The sequence below is a fragment of the Sinohyriopsis cumingii genome, chromosome 1 (genome assembly GCF_028554795.1).
Source record: "Sinohyriopsis cumingii isolate HCF-2022 chromosome 1, ASM2855479v2, whole genome shotgun sequence".
Classification (NCBI taxonomy): Eukaryota; Metazoa; Mollusca; class Bivalvia; order Unionida; family Unionidae; genus Sinohyriopsis; species Sinohyriopsis cumingii.
In genome coordinates, this window is record NC_142961.1 from 109,083,589 (window position 1) to 109,108,786 (window position 25,198).

The 25,198-nt window shown below is 35.1% G+C and overlaps 1 protein-coding gene across 1 annotated transcript in view; it reads right to left on the bottom strand.

The window, feature by feature from the left end:
• LOC149807573 (uncharacterized) overlaps positions 1–24,989 on the bottom strand; it is a 37,239-nt gene extending 12,250 nt beyond the window's left edge. Inside the window, exons 1-6 of the mRNA XM_089958009.1 lie at positions 24,874–24,989; positions 20,455–20,638; positions 16,334–16,524; positions 11,708–11,917; positions 8,892–9,179; positions 3,786–3,892 (exon numbers count right to left, since the gene is read on the bottom strand). Coding sequence (XP_089814135.1) covers positions 3,786–3,892; positions 8,892–9,179; positions 11,708–11,917; positions 16,334–16,524; positions 20,455–20,638; positions 24,874–24,961 — 1,068 coding nt within the window. The 5' untranslated portion in view covers positions 24,962–24,989. The remainder of the gene's footprint in view (positions 1–3,785; positions 3,893–8,891; positions 9,180–11,707; positions 11,918–16,333; positions 16,525–20,454; positions 20,639–24,873) is intronic.
• Positions 24,990–25,198: the final 209 nt, after the last annotated feature.

Sequence of the window (25,198 nt, forward strand, 5' to 3'; positions counted from 1 at the left end):
ATCAGGGTGAGCTGAGCATTGAAGGTCGAGAATTCCTAGAGCTTGTGGAGTCATGAAGGGTGGGAAGGCGTAAGAGGACAAGCTATTCAATTTCATGCTTGTCTGCATTGCCTGCCCTTTGATTTGGAACGTGTAGTTAAGTCATGTTGCAAACAGTCCAACAAGGGTCTAAACAGGCGGTCTGCAACAGATTGCTGCTGAGACCACTACCTTACCTTTCCTGGACACACTGTCTGCCAGAATATTCTTCGTGCCAAAAATGTGACAAACCTAGAGAGTAATCTTCTCTGTGGTTGCCCAACAAAATTGGTTCCAAACATGCACACAAAGAGAAGAGTCATGTTTGCTGCTTTGTTGCATGAGGTATGATACTATAGATGTTGTTGGTACAGACCATCATGCAGCAACTTCATATTGTGTTTATGCATCCCTGTAAGTCTATGTAAACTGAGGCTATGGTATCTAGTGACCTAGTCTTAAGCTCTACAGCCTCCAGTGTCTTAAATGGCAGGTGGACCCAAGTCCTTGAAGAAGAGTCCACTTGTGACACACAGGCATCCAAGTTGGGAAGTTTAAGGAGCCAGGCAGGTGTGTGAACCCTGTAGTTAGCTGGAGAGACCAAATGTCTCAACATGGGGACTGACCTCCTCTTACACTTCATAGACCTTAAAGAAATCTCCCTGCCACAGCTAAGTGGGGTAGCAGTAATAGGTCTGGTCTGGCAGGACCAGGAGTGGAGAGAAAAATCAAGTTTGGTGATCTAGCAAGGCTAGAGAAGTCAGTGTAGTAATCATGCCCCTAAGAGGGTCTCTGCTTCTATAGGAGCAGCCCTTAAAAGGTCTGTACTTAAGCAAGACCTTCAAGGAGTCCAATGCAATGCGCATATGAGCATAAGTCCACCAATAATGCCATGGCAACAGAGCATATGCCGAGATGCCTGGCCACAGCATCCTGCACATGTAGTAATGCGGCTGGATTCAAGAGGCCTCTCTCAGCATACTAATGAAGTAGCTAAGAAATAGGTTGGTTTGCAAAACTATCGTTACAAGGAACCACTTTCCTGCTCCATGGCATCAATTATTTTGAAGGAAGGCATGCCCAGGCTTATAGTTGTAGCACCGAGACTAATTAAAAAACTGCAGAAGAAGATCACTGTTTGTGCTATGTTGCAATAGATGGAATTTCTCTGATGACAGTTTTGGCAGACATCTACACAGTAAAGTGTCGGTGAAAACAATGACTGGTGATATCTACCTTCTGCATATAACCATGTGACATATACATACAGGCCAACCCCTGGCAAGGAAAAAGTGTAATCCAAGTGGACAAAAAGAGTAATCTGAGTAGAAAAAGAGTAATCCACATATAACATGATAAAAATTCAATCAGCATATGTACAAAATGATTTGTTTATCCCTATAGACTTTTAACATCAATTATTGCTTCAAGTTTTCTTATATAACACTTTGAGCTTTAAAAAGCAACAGACTCTCATATTGCATTTCAAGACACTTTGTACAAGCTGAGACTATGAATGTTTGCACACCAGTAGAGCACTAAGTGCTGGGTTACAGAGCCTGGACCTGAATTCAGTTTTGTTTTTGTTAACAATACTGAACAATCTCTCACAGTCAGCATTAGAATGGTAAAGAACCAATATTCCTTTCATAACCTGACAAAGAGAGGAAATTTATATCTTCCAGTTATTGGGTCTTTTAGCTGGGAAATAAGATGAAAAAAGTCAACTCTGTCCGATGAAGTACATTGTCAAGTAGAGTGCCAATTTGATACTTCAGGAGTTCTCCTTCTATTTATCAACAGCTTTTCCTGCAGAATGGTGCATCATATGACAGAGACAACCTGATATGTACAATGATGGAGACATTTTTCAAAATATAGAATGCAATTCCTTTATGAATTCCAGTCATCACTAATGCAGTATCAGCTGAAAACCCCATACAGTTCTGCCAACTTATATTTATTCAAAGCATTATCAAGCAAATAAAGATGTTTTCTCCAGTGGAATCTATTGTTAATTCTGGTAATGAAAGAAGAGCGCTCTGACTTTTCGCTGTCAGTGTCTTACACAGACTGGGTACAATGTTTTGTCATCACAATCACTACTCCTGTCTGTTGCAATACTAAGCGGCCCAATTTTCAAGGCATCTGCAATTTTAAGTGAAGTATGTTCTAATGAACACCTAACAATATTAGATGATTTTGTTTTTGCACATGCATATTTTCTGCAATTTTGGAATCAGGAAACATTTATTTGAACAAAGGACCAATGTAGTCTTCTACAGCTAGGGGTAGTCCATGTTCTATTAAATACTTGGTACATAATGCCTCTACATTTATAAAATTTCTGTCCACAACTTAATTCTGCTGTAAAAAAGAAGTTACCTTAGTACTGGAGTTAGTAAAATGAGCTAATTCAAGGTTTCTTTGTTTTACCACCATGACCAATATTAAAATTCTTTCCACACAGCCTGCAAGAGGCGTGAAGCTGCCCTTGAATGGAACACTATTGTTTAATTCATGTATTCATCTCTGAATCGGTTTTTCGTCTTTTTGTAATCCATCTGTGAAATTATTTGAAAACGATTTTTGCTCTAACACATGCATTGAATAGAATAAATCTGACTTGACTTTTAGTACCAAATACCTACAGACTGGTTCTGTACCAGATATGAATTAAAACAAAGAATCTGAGAGCAAAGATTAAAAGTTAGAACCAGTCTGTTCTCTCCTAACTAAGCCATACAGCTGCTATAAATTGAATCCAAGGTCAAAAGTTTGTAATTAGAAACCAGCATGTTTCTTGGAAATAGGGCAGCTGCTATAAATAGAACATAATACTGTTAGGAAAGTGCATGCAAGTCTATGGACAAGCGTACTCTTATGTCATACACTGTAGTTACACAGAAGCTGCCTTTTCTAGAATACAGTCTGTGGGATTAATGGGATGTCAATAAAAATCAGAAAATAAATTATTAATTTTTTTTTAGGGGGATGTCCCGAAAATGTGTAATCCAAATACATTTATGTGTAAGGCGAAATTTAGTGAAAAAAAGCTTAATGATTACTCCAAAAGCATAATGGTTGGCATGTATGAATATAGAGTGGTGTGAAAAATAAGAGTATGGAGTACAAAAAGTCATTCACACTTTGTCTCCACTCTGGTGGAGGATGTATTCAGACGGTTAGTTTTAGGCATGAAAACAGGTTAGCAATAGTGGCAGGAAAAGTAATTGCTTCTATTAAAAAATAATTTATCTGCCCAAATTCACAAAGTACGCAAATAGCAATGACAATTTTGTCCAAGGCTTTTTAACTTAACCAATACAAATGGTGTCATCCCAAAAAAGATGATGCATATGGGCCTGTGACTTAAGGGGCAGAGTGGGACCTATTATAGTAGTCTCTAATTCTAGAATTTTCTGGAAAGTTCATCTTATGGGAGGACGAATTCTTACCATATGGAGGAGGATAATTCCTATCCAGTAAGCTGTGCAAAAGTGATAGATAACCTATTACTGATATTAAAATATATTTTTCAGAAGGTTTTCATGTTAAATTTACACATTTAGTAATTCATTACGCTAGAGTTAAAATTAAACTTGGATTGCCATATTCAAACATTTACAGAAATATCAGGAAATGAATCTTAACCAAAATATCCCCCCCCCCAATGTTCCCAAAATGACTTGAACTTCACAACCATGTATAATCCCTTTCATCAATTCTTACCCTTTAACAGCTGATACAGGAAATGCATTACTTACTTGTATCTTATCTTGTATGATACAGACAGTCTGGCAAGCTTTTGGTGAGATAGGGACAGGACCACTTGGGTGGAAGCAACCATAGTATATCAACATACATACTGCACCTGCAAATATCAGTGAACTTAATCTTAAATTATTTTTATATGAAACAAGTACTGTTGTATTATGGCCAGCACATAAAGAAAACAATTCTATTACTACAGCTGCCATTATTCTCATCATCTGTCGACTAGTTCTCTCCACTCTGACAGGTTGGATCTCACCTCAAACTACTCAAAAATTCAAATCAAATGTAGGAAACCAGTCTTCATCTAAACTGGCAGCCTATAACAATTGAGACGACTCTGCTCACTCCTAATCCTGCCAGCTATTTTAAATGATTTGACTAGCAGGCTCTTTATAACTGCTGAAAGGCTACCAGTTGGTAAGTACTGTTATTCTTGATGACAATGAAATCTCAAAACAAGGATAAAAGGAAGTGAAATTATATTAGGAGAAAAAATATTTATCAACCATGTAGGGGTTAGATGAGAGTTAATTACAGGGTCATCACTCAACCAGCTGTTACGTTAGTTTGGTCAATTCCTGTCAAAATGCTGAAATGTGTGCTCCTCCCAATGCTAAACGACAGCCTGAAAATATTCTAAAAGATCAGCAATGCCTGGAAATCAGAGTTAAAGCATGTGCAGGTGAGTAGCAAAGGTCCTGAGTTTGCATTGTGCATTACACACAAAGTAGAATTTAACATAGTATGCAAAGGAAGAAATAGGGGCAATGATTTTTCTGTCACAAACATGCCTCTTTGAGGGCTTAGTTTGAGACCGGATAAAAAGTGCATAAATTGGCACTTGCATAGACTTTGTCTATGCATCTTGTGGCATGGCACAATTTGTCATTCCCCACTACAGATAATTTTACTAAAATGGTTAAAGTTATTTTTCCAGATGCTGAGATTGCACCAAAATTTTCATACCAGTGTGCAAAGACAACAAATGTTGTCACTCAGATCCTAGCTCCCAACTGGTACAAAAAGGTTGAAATTATGTCAAGGAATCATGATCGAAGATACATATTATGGCCAAAAACTGAAATAGTTTTGTTTTCAATCCACTTAAAAAGTTTCAAAATTTATTTAGATAAAAATATACTGATTTTGACTACATTCTCTTAATCAAAATGTTTTAATCAACTGATTTCTAGTCCTGGTTTTGTCACATGTATGTATGCATAAAATTCATAAACCAGAAGACTAAAACTGACCTTAAATATCTCACTGAAATTTAGCTATCAACAACCTGGTTAACACAGAAATTTCAGATGAAAATTCAAGCAATATAACAAACAAAATTGGATGAATGTTGATTATGTTGTGTAGAATACACACAATTTTGATTTATATATTTCATCCTTAGATAAGAAACATTGTTTTGCTAAGTTAAGTTTACAAAAAAACACTAGATGAAAGAGAAGATGGGATGCTGGGGTGTGGCTTGGAGGGTTGCATGGGAGGTTTGGGGTTGCAATTATTTATAGACATCACAGGGATCGTCCTGGGCTTCGCCAATGTCGCAAATTGCAATTTTTTTTCCTTATTGGCGACAAAAATATCCCATCTGGCGATTTTTTTGGCGACATACTTTTTGGTTATTTAATTTGTACATACAATCATGGATTTGGACTGGATAAATTAAAAGGCAGAACGAAAGGAAGCCACAAACTTGACTAAGCAATGCATTGGTATCAATCTGTTACACAAACAATCCTTTGTTCTTATTGACAACCCCATCTTTACAGTGCATTGTTACATCATAATCTGCTTATGCTGACATCTGGGCTGAGTACTGTATGCTGCGATACAGTCAATCATGCTACCGCACTATACCTACAACTGACCGACTTCTGAAGACACGAATAGAACAGATACAATTAATTGAATGGCTAATCCTTCTGTTTTTTTTATACATATACCAATACAATAGTTTTGCTGAACCTTCATAGAAAACTGATAAGCTTTGAAGTACTGACAACTGTGTATAAATACAAAGCAAATGGAAACAATCTAAATCACAATTACATCTGTCGCCAGTGCAGCATTTTACTCATTGATCTTTTCCTTTTGCCATCAGTCCTGTGTTACGGCTGCAGAGACTTAAACTCCGCAACAAGAAATAGCAAAAAAAAAAAAAAAAACAGTTTTGCATAATTAATAATAATTATTTATTTCACAAAATACAGGAGTGAAAGAATCCCTAAGTTGGGTGTGAATTTATGCTTATATATACGGTCCAATATTGCCAGGTGTTGACTCGTGTAAGTTTCATTCGTGGGAATGGAGATCCTATTTTTCTTGTCGAGAAAATTTATACAGCATTCAGTGATCATTCTTGGGATTTAGGAAGCAATTCGCTACAAGCTTTGTGAAGCTAGCCATAAAGGGGGGGGGGGGGGGCCTGCTGAGAGACTACTGGTGTCACCTGTCAGCACTGTACACTGTGAACGTGGATTCAGTAAGATGAACTTCATAAAAACTGACATCAGAAATAAGCTCTGCATCTCATCTCGAGAGAATTTAATGAGAATCAGCATGTACAGATGTGAAAAATTAGACTTTGAAACTGCATTCAACAAGTGGGCAGCCCTAAAATCGCGACGGATCTTCATGTAACACTTTGTAACATTTTGTTAATGCTTCTTGTAATTAAAGTATTAGCTAATCCATCTTTTGTAATTTTCATTGCCTGTTACATTAATAGACTAAATTAACACTTGGAAAAATGTACACTACTTTTTTTGGCAACACTTTTTGAAAATTGGCGACAAAATATTGAGGTTGGCGATTTTTTTGGCGACAGCTTTTTAAAAGCCAGGACCATCCCTGCATCAGCTTTCTTATTTGCCCAAGTTTCTGATTCCTTGAGTTCTTCATGTTCATTAACAATATATTCTAAATGAATTCAATATTTCATTCTTTTACTGCTTATCACCCCTGCCATGGGGCTTCAGAGTACTTCCAACCACCGATTCAAAATCAATTTCTTTTCAACAATCACAATACATAGCTCCTTGTTTATCACTTGCTTCGTGCACTCAAAGATAAGGACTATGGCAATCACAATTTTAAAATATACTTCCCACAGATGGGAATATACTTTATATACTTTTTCTGAGCTCCAGATAAGCAGTGTATTTTATGCAGAAAAATTCAGCTCACAAAATTTGACAGCCTGACACTAAGGGCCACTCTAAGACCCTTCACATATTATAAAGGAGTTGCCAGACAGGCTTGTCAAGAGACAGTTACATAATTTGTCTGACAATACCTTCAGTTCTGTAATAAAATATGGCATTTTCCGTTTGAAGCTTGAAAGACACATACGTTCATAATATTAATAATAACATTAATCCCCCTGCTGTGTTTCTCTGTGTGTGTAGATCCCTGCACGCCACTTTGCACTCACTAGTTATGGAGACAGAATGGTAATACTGTTCAATCTTCCCTGCAGGATTCTTTGAATGAACCAAATTGTTCTTGACCACCATAACATTAGCAATGTCAGAACTTATCTGATTCTGTCTTACCACGAGATATGCTTGCCTCTAAAGAAAAATGAATACTCACCTTTTGGACAGACCATTTCATTAGAAAGGATTGGGGGATGAAGGGACATAATGTTTTCAAGTTTTATGTGTTTTTTCTAAAGGTAATACAGCAGTAATAAATGTCCCTGACCAGTACAGGTGTTAACTCTTTATCAACAAAAATCAACAGTGCAAACACAAATGTGTCCTAAATATTATCTTTCAATAAATCCATTTCATGGTAAAACCCATCCTGAAAAGCATAGGTCAATTAACAGTTAGTAATTTAACAAAATAACAAATGATAATAAAGAGAACTAATCTGAACAATCATGTTACATACAGGTCTTGCTCCTATTTTGACAGACATCGTACACTCCATAATGACTTATATGTTGTTTGTAGTATGTGCAAAGAACTAAATGCTCCCTCTTGCTACTGTTTTTCATGAAGTAAAACTGTCAAACAGGAGTTTAATATATTTTTGCTGGGCTTTGATCACTTTGCATTTTATATATGGAGTAAAATCTGACTTCAAAAAAACGTTGCTGCAGGTCACAAACTTGCCAATAGCCTTCAATACAGATGGCTTTAACATTTTCATTCAGGGCAAAGTGAACGTTGTGTAATAGCTTGTTCTTAAACACACATCTAGCATCTGTGTGATTTACCTATAACTTGAAACAAATTGGGTTGTTCCATTTTGTAAACTTTACCTATGCAAATTAGCATAATGGGCTCTACCACAGCAGTCTTCAGAGGACTTAACACCTCACCATAGCTATTGTCAGCCAATTAATTAATGCATGACATGGTGGTCGTTGATACATGGCCTCTTTCTTTTCAATTGCCTCTGTGACAATTTGCTATTCAATCAACCACAAGGATAGTTTTATGTGAGCTCTAAGAAATACTGTTTACTCCTTTGTACATACTAGATGTTACAAGCATATATTGAAGTTGTGGGATTTTTATATTAATAATTCTTTTCCTAAAGATTACTGAAAATCGTATTTTTCTAAATACGATCATGTCGGAGGTACAAAATTGTGTGTTTTTACTGTGATACAACATATTATGGTATGTATGCCCCTACCTGAATCCACAAATTTATATAACGTAGCACAAAAATATTGTTTTGCAAAACATGAAAATAAATGAACTGGCAATAGTCAGTGGATGATCTTTACTGATTTTCTGTTACTAAAATAAGAAAATACTTGAACATGAAATTTCAGTATGAGAATACACAATAAAACCTTATCAAATGGTAGGTTTTTAGTTTCCTTTTTTAACAATGATACTCAACTAAAGTAAAAATGACTCAGTTCATTTAATTTAAATAAAAGGAAAATATAAACAGTAAATGTGCAGAAGCCATTTTTATTCTTTCTCCCAAGTAAATTTGTTATAGATCTCTTTCTATTAAAGAGTAATACCAGATAAAAGGAATGATGGATGGACTGACTGATGAAGAAGAAGATAAAAGACACTCCATCCATGATTAATAAGAATATGACTAACCTAGGAAGAATCCACCATAGATGACTGTAAATGCTGTAATACTGTACCACAGTGGAGTGGAGACGTCCTTATAAATCATCCACAGAGCCACCAATAGTGAACTCTCCAACAGCACCAGCAAATAATATATAAGTAAGCGCCATCTGGAACGACCATCCTTAAGATTGATGAAACAAAAAATGTAGACAGTTGCTGCAACAATCGTAAACAAACTGCGTTCACAGGAGGTGGACCCAAAGTCAGGTTTCTGATGGCGAATCCATAGTACCATAGCCAGCCAGTGAATGCCTGTTTCAATTAAAAGAAAACTTCTATAAAGTCTTGAACTTCAAACTAAAGATATACAATAGATTCCTGATTATGAGGAAATAGTGTATCTGGATTGTTCCCTATTAAAGACTCCCACCATGTCTCCAGAAGCAGGAGGTCATGGGTTGGAACCCCAGCTGAGTCATAACAAAGACTTAAAAAAATGGTACCAACAGCTGCCTTGCTAGGTGCTCAACATTAAGAGGTTAGTGTTAAAAATAAAATATAATATTACTAACTTTTCACTTGATATCAAAATAAATTACAAAACTGATAAATATACAAGTATTATTTTATGTTAGGGTCATGCATAAATGTTCTTTTTTTTCAGTAGTGCAAGTAGAAGTAAGACCTATGATGCTGAATTCCATTGCACGCCCCCAATGACACATTTGATACAAGGATAAAATGTGTATTTTACCTTGGTTAATGTCTTTATACACAAAACTTTGATTTTCATTATAAACTTTATAAATGACAACAAATGAAAGCTGTGTATGCATGTTGTTCATTCTTTATCCATTTACATTTTTGTTATTTTTCCAATATTTTTCAAATGAAAATGCAGCTTGCTCATTAATTAGCATTTTCATTACTAGTACATACACATACTCATTAATTAGCATTTTCATTACTAGTACATACACATACTCATTTAGTATCATTTTCATTACTAGTACATACACATACTCATTCTGTCTTTTTCATGAGATTGTCAATGACGCTAATTTAAAATGACAGTGACAGTGATTGTTAACACAGCAAGAAGTACTGTTCATAGGTCACTTATGCATTCATGTCAACAAGAAAATAATGAATCTACCTCAGAGTGGATTTACCCTGATACAAATATTCACAAGGAAATTGTTGATGGGAGATATGAAATATGCTTCAGTGAAGATTAGAGACTCAAATAAGGCAAGATGTGTTAGTCTTTGAAAAATCCAGTAGAAGCCAAAGAAGAGGAGAAGGTCACCTTCTTTTTGTTAATATTTTATATAGGCAGATCTGTGCTTTATTGTTTGCCTGTAGCAGGGATGGTCCTGGCTTTTAAAAAGCTGTCGCCAAAAAAATCGCCAACCTCAATATTTGGTCGCCAATTTTCAAAAAGTGTCGCCAGATCAAGTAGTGTACATTTTTTCAAGTGTTAATTTAGTCTATTAATGTAACAGGCAATGAAAATTACAAAAGATGGGTAGTTAATACTCTAATTACAACAAGCATTAACAAAATGTTACACAGTGTTACATGAAGATCCGTTGCGATTTTAGGGCTGCCCACTTGTTGAATGCAGTTTCAAAGTCTAATTTTTCACACCTGTACATGCTGATTCTCATTAAATTCTCAAGAGATGAGATGCAGAGTTTATTTCTGATGTCAGTTTTTATGAGGTTCATCTTACTGAATCCACGTTCACAGTCTACAGTGCTGACAGGTGACACCAGTAGTCTCTCAGCAGCCCCCCTCCCCTTATGGCTAGCTTCACAAAGCTTGTAGTGAATTGCTTCCTAATTCCCAAGAATGATCACTGAATGCTGTATAAATTTTCTCGACAAGCAAAATATGATCTCCATTCCCACGAATGAAACTTACATGAGTCAACACCTGGCAATATTAGACCGTATATATAAGCATAAATTCACACCCAATTTAGGGATTCTTTCACTCCTGTATTTTGAGAAATAAATAATTGTTATTAATTATGCAAAACTGTTTTTTTTTGGTGCTATTTCTTGTTGCGGAGTTTAAGTCTCTGCAGCCGTAACATGGATTGATGGCAAAAGGAAAAGATCAATGAGTAAAATGCTGCACTGGCGACAGATATAATTGTGACTGAGATTTTTTTCCATTTGCTTTGTATTTATACGCAGTAGTCGGTACTTCAAAGGTTATCAGTTTTCTATGAAGGTTCAGCAAAACTATTATATTGGTATATGTAAAAAAAATAAAAACAACAGAAGGATTAGCCATTCAATTAATTGTATCTGTTCTATTCGCATCTTCAGAAGTCAGTCAGTTGTAGGTATAGTTCGGTAGCATGACTAACAGTATCACAGCATACAGTACTCAGCCCAGATGTCAGCATAGCAGATTATGATGTAACAATACACTGTAAAGATGGGGTTGTCAAAGGATCGTTTGTGTAACAGATTGATTTCAATGCATTGCTTAGTCAAGTTTGTGGCTTCCTTTCTCCCTTTTAATGTATCCAGTCCAAATCCATGATTGTATGTACAAATTAAATAACCAAAAAGTCTGTCGCCAAAAAACTCGCCAGATGGGATATTTTCATCGCCAATAAGGAAAAAAAATCGCAATTAGCGACATTGGCGAAGCCCAGGACGATCCCTGCTGTAGATATATGTACATGATACATACATGTTGTCCATCATAAATAATGACAAGGTCCAGGTCCTCATTTAAATGAAGAATGTAGAAGCTTTTTAAGAAAAAGCAGTAGTGGTTGTGGAGGGAATTCAATTAACTCAAAAACAGCCAATGATTACCTATTGGTAGAAATATCCAGGTCTGGAAAACAGCAGAGAAGAGAACCAGTGCCAGGACCCTTGATGCCACCATCCCTATCTGGCAAAGGGTCTGACTGATCATTCCAAGCCAGTTTCGTTTGTAATATTTTCTACAGGCCAGTCGCAGAGCATCATTGTATGCAGTCACTGACCAGCCGATAGACAGAAGAGAGCAAGCTGCTGAAATGCCTAAAATTATGAAGAAAAGCAAAACTTTTAAAAATAATTTGTTTAATACAAAATTGACCAAACAAGTTTTTTATTCACTAAGTGACAGCATCAACTGAGCAAATTTTTGTTTTTGATTTATAGGTGGGACACAATTCTATTAAAAATCATTTTTTAATTAAATATCCTAATGACACAAAACAACATTAAGGCAATGCAGCAAAGTTTAGTCCTTAAAGTACATGTGTCACCAATTTGTAATTTGAAATTTTAGTTTTAGATCACACTAAAACCTGTACTGAAGGCCACCTATTCTGCCAACAAAAGGCAGTCCTTCAAAACAGGTGATTTTTCATAATAGATCAATGAAGGATGGCCACTATTCAAGGTAAAATTTAAGTTTGCAATAGCCACAATTACTGTACATGCATTTTATTCTTTATTACATCTTGCTAAAATATTACATGTGTTAATCTCCCAAAAATTGTAAATAGCAACAGATACATGTATCATAAAATATCAAAAATCTATATTTATGATGATGTTAACATCTGTAATCAGCTGTTATGACACTAGCAGTGCTGAAAAAACATTGGGTAAATCACAGGGGCTCATTATTGCTTACAATTCACTTATAAAAATACATGTACAAAATTAATACAGCCTGAAATAGAATCAATATAATTAAAAACAAAAGTCAAAGGTTTGAATGATTCATGAAATACATTGATTAGCCTAGCTCAACAAAAAAAGGATCGCTGACTCCACCACTTTCAGCCTGTTGTGTGGGTTTTAATAAATGTAACATCAATCAAACAACCAAACTAGGAATCTTTGCAATAACTAGAATGAACTCATCTATCACAAAAATGCAAAAAACTAACTATGAGACAAAGACCAAATCCAGCCAAGATATTGTGTGTTTATGTATTTGGCATGCTATGGAGAAATAGGGTGAGAAGATCTCTCATTCTGGCATCTGCATTTTATGGGTTTTCACTACAGGTAAAGAAACAATATGAACCTTTGAAATGATTATGTCTGCTTCCTTAAAGGCTGAAGCACTTAAACTTAATGGGAATTTACATTTAATTTGCCACAATGGCAGTAAGATAGCAATATGAACTTTAGTCTGGCTTACGGTCTGTAACATACAACATTACATCTACACCAATTCAACTAAAACAGGTAGATTTAGAAAAACCAGTTGCAAGACTACATTGCATTATTCTATAAATTAAGTTCTTTTGAAACCGAATTCAGAATATTCTGCATATTACCTGCAGACCCTTTTCTGCGATCTTGGTTACAAAGGGTTAAATAATTGTTAGTGATCTGGTTCTGTGATACAGTCATGCATAGCATTGTTGAAACATATTTTGCCTAAATATCATGGCTGCTGGTTGTGTTCAGAAGGTGGTTGTTATCAACAATGTATTAATAAAATAAAATTGATGCATGTACAATGATTTTGACAGTCAGTCACTACTAGCATAGGTCACTCAAATCAGGTTTTACTATATTTTTAATTTGGTAAATAATTTTAGCCATGGTGAGTGATAAGGAAGTACTGAATTTGTAATAAGGCAGGGCTGAGCAAATTTTTTTATTATCCACTAGTACAGGACAAGTGGTTTCAGAAAATTCACTAGTCCCACCTTTCTCTTCACTAGTCCCATCCTTACTCTTCACTAGTCCCACCTTACTTTTCCCTGGTCCCAAAATGGTAATCACTTGCCGAGATTTGATAGAAAAAAAGCACCAAAATAATATACAACATAATTATTTCTTAAAAGAATTTAATTTTTCAAAAACATTGGTTGTTATACATTTGGCTTCTTCAGGTTCATGTATATATGTTTTAGCTGATGGATTTGAAAATATGTCCATGTATATTTCTGCCACCTTCACCAGCACTAAGCCAGCAGTTGATAGCTGTGTCTGGGTTAAAGTCATCAAGCTCTGGTCCATTTGCAGAAATGTTCATTAGCATTTGTAAACTCTTTTGGTTTGCAAAATTCCTTAAAGACGTCTTAAGTTCATTGAACTAAATCCTCGTTCACACTCAGAAATAGCTACCGCACACTCAGTATCCGTGTTACATTTTGTCCCTCCATTGTCAAACAAATTTACCTTTGCCGACTCGCCGTTATTACCTTCCTTGCAAAAATAATTTAGCAAACTCATTTTATCCACAGAGTAACTATCAGCTTGCTTGACAACTACTTTCTAAAGTGATCATAAGATCAATTTTCTCTTTTAAATACGAACTGAAACAGCTCATTAATTAGCGTAATTGTTTAGTTTCAAACACAACATCGCACGTGGAAGTTAATCATCTCTATATTCAATTATAAATTAAAGAATCATTACTGTCATTTAATCAGTTCATAAAGGAAACCAACACTGATGTCAGTAAAGTACCTTTCATTAATTTAATTCCACTGACTCGCTGGATTAAAATCATAGTGAGCCACTTGTTATGATCTAGACTGAGTAAACTCATTGCAACAAAACCGCTTACAACACTGCTAATTGATCACACTGGCTTTCTTTTGTTTGACATGTTTTGATTTGCAGATAATTTGGTCGCTTAGCCCAATATGCAGTCAAGCGGTAACAGGATGTAAAAATGTATACATGAAGAGGGGTATAATCAAGTATTCAGTACACCCAGAGTGCATGATTGGCCAAATAAAGGCAAATATAGTGATTAAAGAATGAAAATAAGGACAAGCAGGACTTTTTTAAAAAGTACTTGTCTCAGACTAGCGACTTGGATAATTTTACTTGTTCAACTTCAAAAATTACTAGTTCGGGACGTCGGGCTATGGGATTTGCTCAGCCCTGTAAGGTATCTAAATCAAACGTCATATCAGAAATATAAGATTAAATCAGTATGTTGAAATAAAATCGTTTAAGGGTAAAACCTCATTGTTTATTCATTTATTGTGATATTACCTGTCCAAACAGGACTTTAAATATCCACTAGCCCAACACACAGGACAAGCTCAAATTTGGCTCAGGCAAGCAATTATGCAAGGTATTTGCCCAGAGGCAAGTCCAAAAAGTTGAGAGACAGAAAGGACGTGTTAGTAATTCATTTGCCAAAGAATACAAATCAGCATCTTTAAATCACATTTATATATGTACTGCATTCTTCAATTTACATAGCTGTTCCTTTCATCTGTTGCTCCTGTACTTCAAAAGATATACTGTCCAAGTATGTCATTTCCATTTTGTAGTCAAAGTCAATCTTACATTTTTTTGTGCAGACATGATAATGTAAATTCCTACTATTTAAAGCAAGTTTTGACAAATAGGAAATAAATGTTGATATTTTAATTAATCAGCAATATTTCAGTCTTAACAATTGTATGTATACCGATTTACCAATTTTCAGGTCCTAACTTTGTTTGTGAGCTCTGGCTTTACTTAAATTGATGTTACTAACAAGTCCATTTGTCAAAGACTGTTTAGATGTGTTGCCAGTATCAAGGTGGCTAAGAGAAAATTGTTAATATAATCTGGGAGATTTCTTTGATAGGTGTTTTTAAAAAAAATAAAAGGCACTTGCCTCTAATGATTTGCAACCTGGAAATCTAGCACCCACAAGCAGTGTTTATTATCCATTGTTTATACAATCATTGAACAAGACTGTTTGGCAAATAATTAAATGGATAAAAAAAGTGTTCCCAAATCATTCTCAAAAGTCGGCTTGTCAAAGACTGTCAAGATATATTGGTTGATTTCAAGGTGAAACTGATGATGTCGATCTGAAAGCAGACATTCGAGTGGAGTCGTAACATTCCCCAGAAGAAAAAAAAAAAAGAGAATTATTTGATACTGGAATAATTCAGTGAGGGACTCAGCTTTAATTTGTTTTCTTACTTGATGGACAGGTGTGGTCTTTCCACCTGAACATATCTCTTAAAGTGCATGCCATTTCCATAATGCTTATCTACCTATTTATTTGTACTTTATTTTACCATATGGTTTTACTTTACTAATTGAATTTTGCTATATTTTTTGGCAAGTCCAAATCCACTAATAGCAAGTTCAGTTTACCAATCAAGCTTAGTTTTATAAAATTTGTAAAGCCCTGCCAGTTGTTGTTGTTGTTGTAGGGTTTAACACCATTTTTCAGCACAAGATAGGCTGTACATGCGGCCAGTATAAATGGTGGAGGACGAACCTGGGTAAACCCCGGAAAGAATCACCGACCCATGAGAAGCTACTGGCAAGCTTTCTCACATTGGCTGAACCCGAGACTTGAACCCACGCAGACAGAGGTGAGATGGCAGTGATCCATAATGGTGAGTGCTTTAGACCACTCAGCCCCCCACCCCCCAGCCAGCTGACAAATATCTCTGAAGAGCAAACAAGACTGAATTTAACTTGGGAGAAGCAGAAAGTAATGTACAATGTATTTCTTACCAATAACAACCCCAAACTGCTGGAACTTCAGAATTATGTACAGCTGCAGTACTAGTTGTGGAGTTGACTCCAAGAAAGTTTCAAAAAGTCTCAGGATACAAATATCATTCAGTTCTCTGAAAGCAGCTTCACTGAGGGACTCATCACTGGAATGTCTTGCCTTTATACCAAGGCGAAGCAAACGGATATACCTGAAACAAAACTTTAAATTAATACTAAGGCATAGGTACAGCTTAGGTGTGTAGAAAATACTAAATAAATAAATGTTTTACAAACATGAGGCCAAGTTGGCCTCAGACTGCTCATCTGGGTGGCATGTGCCTAACCGCCAAATGCAAGAGTAGCTGGCCAAACCTGAGTGTTGTTGTTGTTGTAGGGTTTAATGCCATTTTTCAGCACATGATAGGCTATACATGGCAGCCAGTATTAATGGTGGAGGAAGAACCCTGGAAAATTTCGGAAAGAACCACCGACCCAAGAGAAGCTACTGGCAAGCTTTCTCACATACCCACATTAGCTGAATCTCAATGATTACAACACCCACTTCTACTTTTACTACCCTCTAGTAGCTAATATAAACATTATCATGCAGAAAATAAATTCAAACTAAAGTTACCTTGGTGTCTTTTATAACTTGACTAAGCAATTTTTTTCATCATAAATATCACCTGTCCCACCTCCATTTTCACTCATCCCAAAATTTAAATTACTTGTCAAGATTTAATGAGATCTATTCACGGAAAACACAAAAGAAATAATGTACAACATATTTATTTTTGTTTTAAAAAATCTCATTTTTCAAAAACAGGTTGATATAAATTTGTTACATCAGAGGCTTTCAGTTTTCCATTGTCATATACACTATTTCTTCCTCCAGTATTGCAGCATCAGTACTTCAGCAAGCATGAAAGGAAAGTAATTTACTGGAATTCAGTCTTTCCCTAACTTCTTCTCTCAGGACTTGACTGGCTGAGAGAATAAAGTCTCTTGCTCTAAATCTGTTCTTATAATTAGCACCAAGTTTAACAGTATTTCCATTTTAGAAAATAGTTTTCCATAAATAGTTAGACTGTAGGCCATGTTAAAGAGCTCTCATTTTGTTTATTTCAGACTCAGTTAGTTCTGAAATGGTCTTTTTTAGTCTAAGGTTAGCAACTCTTTGTGGATTTTCTGGACATGCTAGCTAGTCTCATGGTTATATTGTGCTGCACAGGCCTTGTAAGGTCCAAAATTGTCATGAGACTTGATTGGTTCAATCCTGAATTCGTCCTTTCCATTGTCAAATACAATGATTAATTTTACAACCTGTGCCAGTTTGGGATATTGTTTGCAATAACTGCAAAACATTTTTCATTCTGAGGTGCTGTCTAGGGTCTTGTCTTGTCCAGATCTTTTGTTGTTCCTACACTCTGCGATGGTCTGAAATCTTACACAAGTGTTTTGTGGCCAAGAGTTCACCAGGTAGAAGAAGGAGTGAGCTTTCCCCTCTTCTTTTCTTTGGCCACTGGTTTTGTCATCAGTTATCGAGTTTATTCTCAGTCTTATTCCTTTACACATCCCCCGCCTTCCCAACATTCCAGTATTTGCTTGTTTAGCGCTTTTTCCGAGGTTTTGTTTGAGATCGGGGACGAGATGTGGGTCCTTTCCACCTTAAAGGAAGGTAACTGGATTCATTGTCATCAAAATCTTCACCTATCACAGTCCCCCATCTTTCACCAGTCCAAACTGACTGAGTTAAAGGAAGAGGTACATGATATTCTGTGGAAGGGGTGCAAAGCAGCTAGGCAATTATTCAGGTAGAATTCTAGGTCTGTTAAAGATAAATGTGCTTTTTCATGGTTTTGTTTAATATTATGCTTAGTAAAACATCTAACAACCAGTAAATAGTTTTCCATATGCATTTTATAAATGCACAATAAATGAAAATGATTATGCATATATTTGCACAAAAAAGAATTCATGGTTTAATATAGTTTTGGAAAATTCAAAGAGTTTTTTAAGGACTTTCCATGACACATGTAATAATTTACAAGGTCTTCATTTGTAACAATTTCTGTGACAGCAATGAAATTGAAATTTTTTCTCATTTTCCATATAGTTCGAAAACATGATCAGTTACTTACTTGTTTTCCTCTACTATTCTATATGTAAAACATATTTTGTTCAGAATATGGGTTGTTTCTGATTCCATCAATGCAAACAATCAAAGACATCGACTTTTAAGCACTCTCAAGTCCTTGATGCCATCCTAAAATTCAAGGTTTTCAAGAACCTGTATGAAACTTGGCATAGCATCATTACTATATGATGAAATTACTGAATTCTGCAAAATATAATATTGGATTAAAATTTTATCACTAGTAATTAAAAATACAGTAGCAACAAAATTTTACTATGGGTTCAGAGATGTAGAATAGGTCATTTGCATCTTCCTGTTGCAACAGCAGTCACAGTGGTTAGCACGCTGGACTAGTGCTAAAAGGCTGCGGATTAAAATTCTACCATTGGATCAGCCTGGGTTAGCTACAGTAGTGTGTCCTAGAACAAGGCACTTTACTCTTATTGCCTGGGCACCAAATAACCTACATGTGTTGCTGTGTCCAAACCAAACCAATCAGAAACATGTCAGAAGGTAAAAATCATGGTCTATCTATGAAACAATAGGAGAGTGTGCTGTCAAACAATACAACCTCTCTCCACATTAGGTCAGAGAACTATGTTCAAAACAGATATATCCCCTGTTATGAAATGTACTTTAAATTCTTCAGTCAATGTACAGAAACTAACGGAGGCGAACAAAATTCACAGTACTTTTACTGTTTACAATGGAATGACCTTAATGTAATAATGCAAACACACTTTTATTCACAAAGTATTTATTTTAGCAGAATTTGCAACAGAAATCTATCCATGAAATAAATAGTTAAGAATTTATTTTTTCTTGAAAAAAAAGATATAAGAAGCATATCTGCAAACTAATAATAAATACAAAACAACAAAATTCACAACCTACTAATAACCACTTTTTTATTATTATCAAGAAAAAGTGACTGTTTCAAACAGTTTAGCTATGCAGTATGATGTAAACTGAAACAAAAAGAGCAGATTCTATCTGATAACATAAGAGGCCTAAATGGGCCTGAAATCACTCAAATGGCTGACACCTGCTTAAGGCCTAAATGGACCTGAAATCGCTCAAATGGCTGACACCTGCCTAAGGCCTAAATGGGCCTGAAATCACTCAAATGGCTGACACCTGCCTAACAGCAAAATTCAAGAACAACTGGCCAAGAAATTGCGGTAAGCATGATGCTGTTGACTGCATATATCAGGTATTTTCATCCAACACTGATGGCACATCAACATCATTTATTTAGTCAAATTTTATCAAGCAATTTTCGAAAAATTGCTTAAATATTTCTTCTGTTCATACTGTAGACAGCCATATTTGATGGCTGATCAGAATTAACCTGCAAGAAAAATAACCTGAAAGCCCTTCATGCCATGATGCTTTTTATTAATTTGATCAAATTCAATTGTGAAGATTTGGGAATTTAAAAGTTTATCTATTTTTAACAATGTCAGACATATTTGAAGGTGAAATGGCATAATTAGTAATAATCTGAAAGGAACTTAAGCTAGTATGACTTTTGATAAAATTTTGCTGATCAGTCCTTATTTTCTATATTTAGTAACAGAGGCCATATTTGATAGAATATCAGCACCATCTGAAATGATTTTGGAAGATCTTCATGCCAGGATCTATTCAAATTTAATCAAATTTTAGTTAGGTGGATTTGAAAAGAATTTGGGTTTTTCTACTTTTTATTCATGGCATACATCACAGAAAGTGTTGGTATATTAGCACAAAGAAAACTGATGACTTAATAAAATGTATCAAAATCTACTGCCCAAAAACTACATATTCTGTTAATAAAACAATATCACACTGTAACCATAATCTGGTTAGATGTTCATTCTTTATCTCATTTTCCATAACTGAAGTCTCACTTCACATTTACACAACATTAATTTTACCTTGAATGTACAGTTGATTTGACTTTATGAATGCATAGTTTGAGAAGAATTTCCTATTTTTCCTCAACATGTCAATTACAAACCTGTGCACTGGAGAAAGAAACAAGATGTGTGCAATAAAGTTCATAGGCGTGAGAGTCTTGTCTGCCACATGCCAGTGAAAACTGAATATCAGCATCATCAGGTTGGAGGCAGTAACAAATCCAAGAGTCAGTGAACCCCATATCTGGTCACCGTTCAAGAAGAAAACGACAATTAATAGGATATCTGAAAAAAGAAATAAAACAACATTTCAAAACTGAAACTTGTCCCAATTAAAATGCAAATAGATGCTAAGGAGATATGTGTGGACAGACAATCCATTACTAGGCATAGAGTTTGCTATAAGTAAGAACGGGATCAGTTAAATAGGAAGCCTTCACAGGAACTAAATCTGCTACTTTTCAGAGAGAGAGAGATAGAGACAAGAAGACAAAGAAGTCATCTCATTCAGCCGTTCTAGTGAAAATATTTATATCATTCTGCAGGGACAAAACACAGGCCATCCCTTGACAGGTGAAAAAAATTAGCCCAGCAAACTTTAATGACCTTTCATCGAAAAATGAAAAAGCATAAACTTCTCAAAATATTTATTGTGAAATTGACCAAAAATCTGTAAATATTGCAGCAATTTTAAGAGAACCAAATTCACTATAAACCTGCATGAAAGCGATAAAAATATGACTTTTTTTCTCAAAAATCGTGATCATAGCATTCATTATGTCTTTAATCTGCTGACAGATGAGACGAAAGTAAGTCGTTGCTAAAATTTAACATGGATCTGGCCATTTGCATTCAGAGTCACATGACTACAACTTTTGTAACCTACATGTCAATGACATCAGAGGTCATATAGCTGCGTGATATGGACAATAAACAATTTCCAAAGTTGGTGTACATATAATTTGGACATATTATATAATGTTTGTAAATTATAAATATAATTCACACTTAATTCTCAACATATTTATTCTGAGAACAACAACCAGAAACATGTTGGTATCGCAGCAGAGTGGAGAAAACCATTTCCAAGAAGTATTGAGCACGTGTCAGTGATGTTTTTGTTGGTGTCACATAACTACCACACTGACACATGCTCTCTTCATAGTGAATCTAATTTTTTTCAAATTGCTGCAATATTTACAGATTTTTGGTCATTGTTTTCACAATAAATATTTTGAGAAGTTTTTTTCTTCATTTTTCTATAAAAATTACGTGCTTTTCATTTATATGTTTGATTTGTTTTCAAACAGCAACACTAGAAATGGTTTACTGTTGATATCACATGGCTATATGACCTCTGATGTCATTGACATGTAGGTTGCAAAAGTTGTATAGTCATGTGACTTGGAACACAAATGGCCAGAACTTAGGTCAAATTTCAGCAATGATGTACTCTTGTCTCAACTGTCAGCGGATTAAAGACAGAACGAATGCTATGATTGCAATTTCTGAGAAAATAAATCATATTCCTATTGATTTCATGCATGTATATCTTGATGAATGGTTGTTCAAGTTTACTGGGCTGGCTAGTAAGCGGCTACCCCATGCTGACACCAAATGGTATCAGAGATTCCAACTTTTCGATAGGGAATATACTCTGACCCTACACCCAAACATAAATGTCCAAATATCAAAAATGGGGTGGCAATGGCCAGAGGAAACTCAGACTAGTTGGTTCATTGTGCTAAAATTTTACACATGAAAGAAATTAAATGAACGAATACATATCTACTGTATTTTCCATTCAATCAAAGACATACAGCTATGCTTGAAATTAAATTCTAAGATGTTCCCCCCAGTTTCCAGAAACCTAATCAAAAAGGTGCTATATAATTATCTGTAAACAAAAGTCACTCAGTAAATAAAAAAACATGGAACCAAGACTAATACTCCCTGAAAAAACACTTAACTTCTATGTTTACATAATTAGAGGATGGAATGATAAAGGATACAATGGCCAGGCAGAACTGATGTGAAATTACCTGTTCCCATTAAAACACCAGTGCAGTGATTTCTTAAGGATTTTACAATTCCTATTCTTAAATCTTCATATGAGAAAATTTATAAGGATATGTTTTTGTTTCATATAATAACAGTATCTTTGAACATACACTCACAAGCTTACAAGAAATGTGTGCAAGAAAAAATAACTTTTAAACATCAAAGTTTAAAATTCTCTTCATTATCTACACAATGACAGCAACTGTGTTTTATGACAGTGGCACTATGCCATATGCATTAGAACTGTATAATAGGAAAAGCATCATCATAAAATATCAGTGTTCTCTGGGATGCTGAAATCAGAGTAAAAATGCACATATTTTTTTGTCTATAAAATTTTCATTTATTTTATCTATTTCTACAAAACAAGTATCAACGATGTTATGTGCATACTATCCAATAAAGTTTAAGTGAGAGCAATGGAATTTTAAGCTGCACAAGCTAAAATCTTAGAAGACATGGAGGTTAAGACACCCATTAATCAATTGTTGGTTATTACTGATCATTGTTGCCAACGACTAATTGCACATGCAGATGATTTGACACCTCTCTTTGATAAACATTATTCAGCACGGTTTAATCTATTAAATTATCAATTCTAATATGATGTTTGATACATTTTACTTTATTGTATACCATATTTAGAAGAATAGTACCAAGAATATGTGACTTATTTGGTTTGTTAGAGGAATATGAAGTTCTGTGTTAATCATCCAACAACCATTAAATTGACCTTTAACCACCTTCTAAAAAGTTTTCATACAGTTTATTCACACCATAAGAATTTTGGAATATTTTAATTAACCTGACATTAATGATATACTACTCAGCTCAAAACAGCATCATTCCACTAACATTGTCAGCCCATAATGAAATCAATCTACCCAAATCAGGCCCATGAAGTTCTAATGCTTATATAATACTAATGTGGAGGTAATGTCCAGTAGAGACTATTTCATAATGGGTATAATTTTCTAGAATTTGATCACACATACCAATAAATGACAACTATTTACTTTATTCTCATCTTCAAACATCCATATTCCTTGTAAGATCATTAAATTTATAAGACCAATTGATACCTAGTGAAACTAGTTCTCATTCAATTTATAAATTAAAGACCAAAGGTTTGAATTCTATTTGAAAGGATAAAATTCAAGAAAGTTTTAAAACACTTTTGTCATATTCAGTTTTTAAAAAAAATCATTGTGCAAATGATATTGTAATTGTCAAAAAACATAAGAACAAAATTTGTTTACCAAAATATTATTGTAACATACAGGTTTTACAAACTGTCACCATAAGCTGCTTTGCAATTCTAAGTTTTGAACACTTGGTTATTACTGAATGTTGCATTGATGTTATCATTTTCTGGGGGAGGGGTTTACACATGTATATCAGTTGATTCAAAGATCAGAGACTAATTCATTATTTTCAATTTTTTTTAATACTCAAATTGCCCTTTCACAAAATATGGCCACTACTTTCCTCACTTTGAGAATTTAGAACAACCTTTAGTCTATCCTTAAATAAGCAAAACATGCACTGTACAACTGTTCCAGTACTGTTTGCTTACTTATTATGATTAATAAAACCTGTAAAGTTTGCATACTAAGTAATGATTAATTAGTTAATAAATATCATGTTTACATTAAATATATATTGTTAAATAACAAAAAGAGTTACGAAGCCAGACAAAATCAATGGTAAGGACCAAAAATGAAATAAACAAAACCAAAAAAACACCATAAAAGCACATTAAACAATTTGATGGTACAGGCCAACCCTGGCCGTAATGATTTCTTAATTACATTTGCATGGATCAAATCTGTAATATGCTAACTTTGTTATGGACTGACTATGGAATGGGACAAGATCTCCAGTCACCGAAGAAATATGTACTATCATCCTAAAAACTTGGGAATGAATACATTCATTTAAATTCTTTTACGTAATATTAACCGCTCCAGTAGCCTAGTGGTTAGAGCATCCGCCTCGGATCCGGGAGGTCGTGGGGTCGATCCCCGGCCGAGTCATACCAAGGACTTACAAAAATGGTACTAACAGCTGCCTCTCTTGGAGCTCAGCATTAAGAGGTTAGTGTTAGGACTGGTCAGCCTGGTGTCAGGATAATGTGACTGGGTGGGACATCATGCTACATGTCCGCGGCATGATGCCCCAGTGTTAGACATCACTTTAAATTGCCACATTGCAGATATCGTTGCGATATGACTGAATTTTTTTAAAAGCTACGTTAAAATTCCAAATCACACACACACGTAATATTAATTTTGTCGGCACAAACACACCACGGGGGAGAGAGAGAGAGAGAGAGAGAGAGAGAGAGAGATTGTCATAATGTTAATCTACAGTAAATATAGCTTCGGGGCTTCTGTTTTCACATGCACAACTTTGAACTACACAATTATCCAGATGGCTTCATTCCAGCTCTTTCGTACCTGTTATAACATCCGCTACATAGGAAAGCGTTGATAAACACGTTGTGAATATATCATAGGCTGTGAATTTCTTTTGAAATCCGGCCATTTTACCATGTAATCACCAAATTCCACATTTTAACAACAAAATTTTATTTGAAATTGGCGGACTTCCGCTTTGAACATAAGATATCGCAAAATCGCGTCAACGTACGAGATTTGTGATAAAAGTGCAAGACCACTACTTAGATGCGGAAAAGTCAAAACGAAAGGTCTAAAGACCATGAATTTGTATCAATGAGGAATAAACATGTCTGCAAAGCAACAAAGTGATAAGAAACAATAA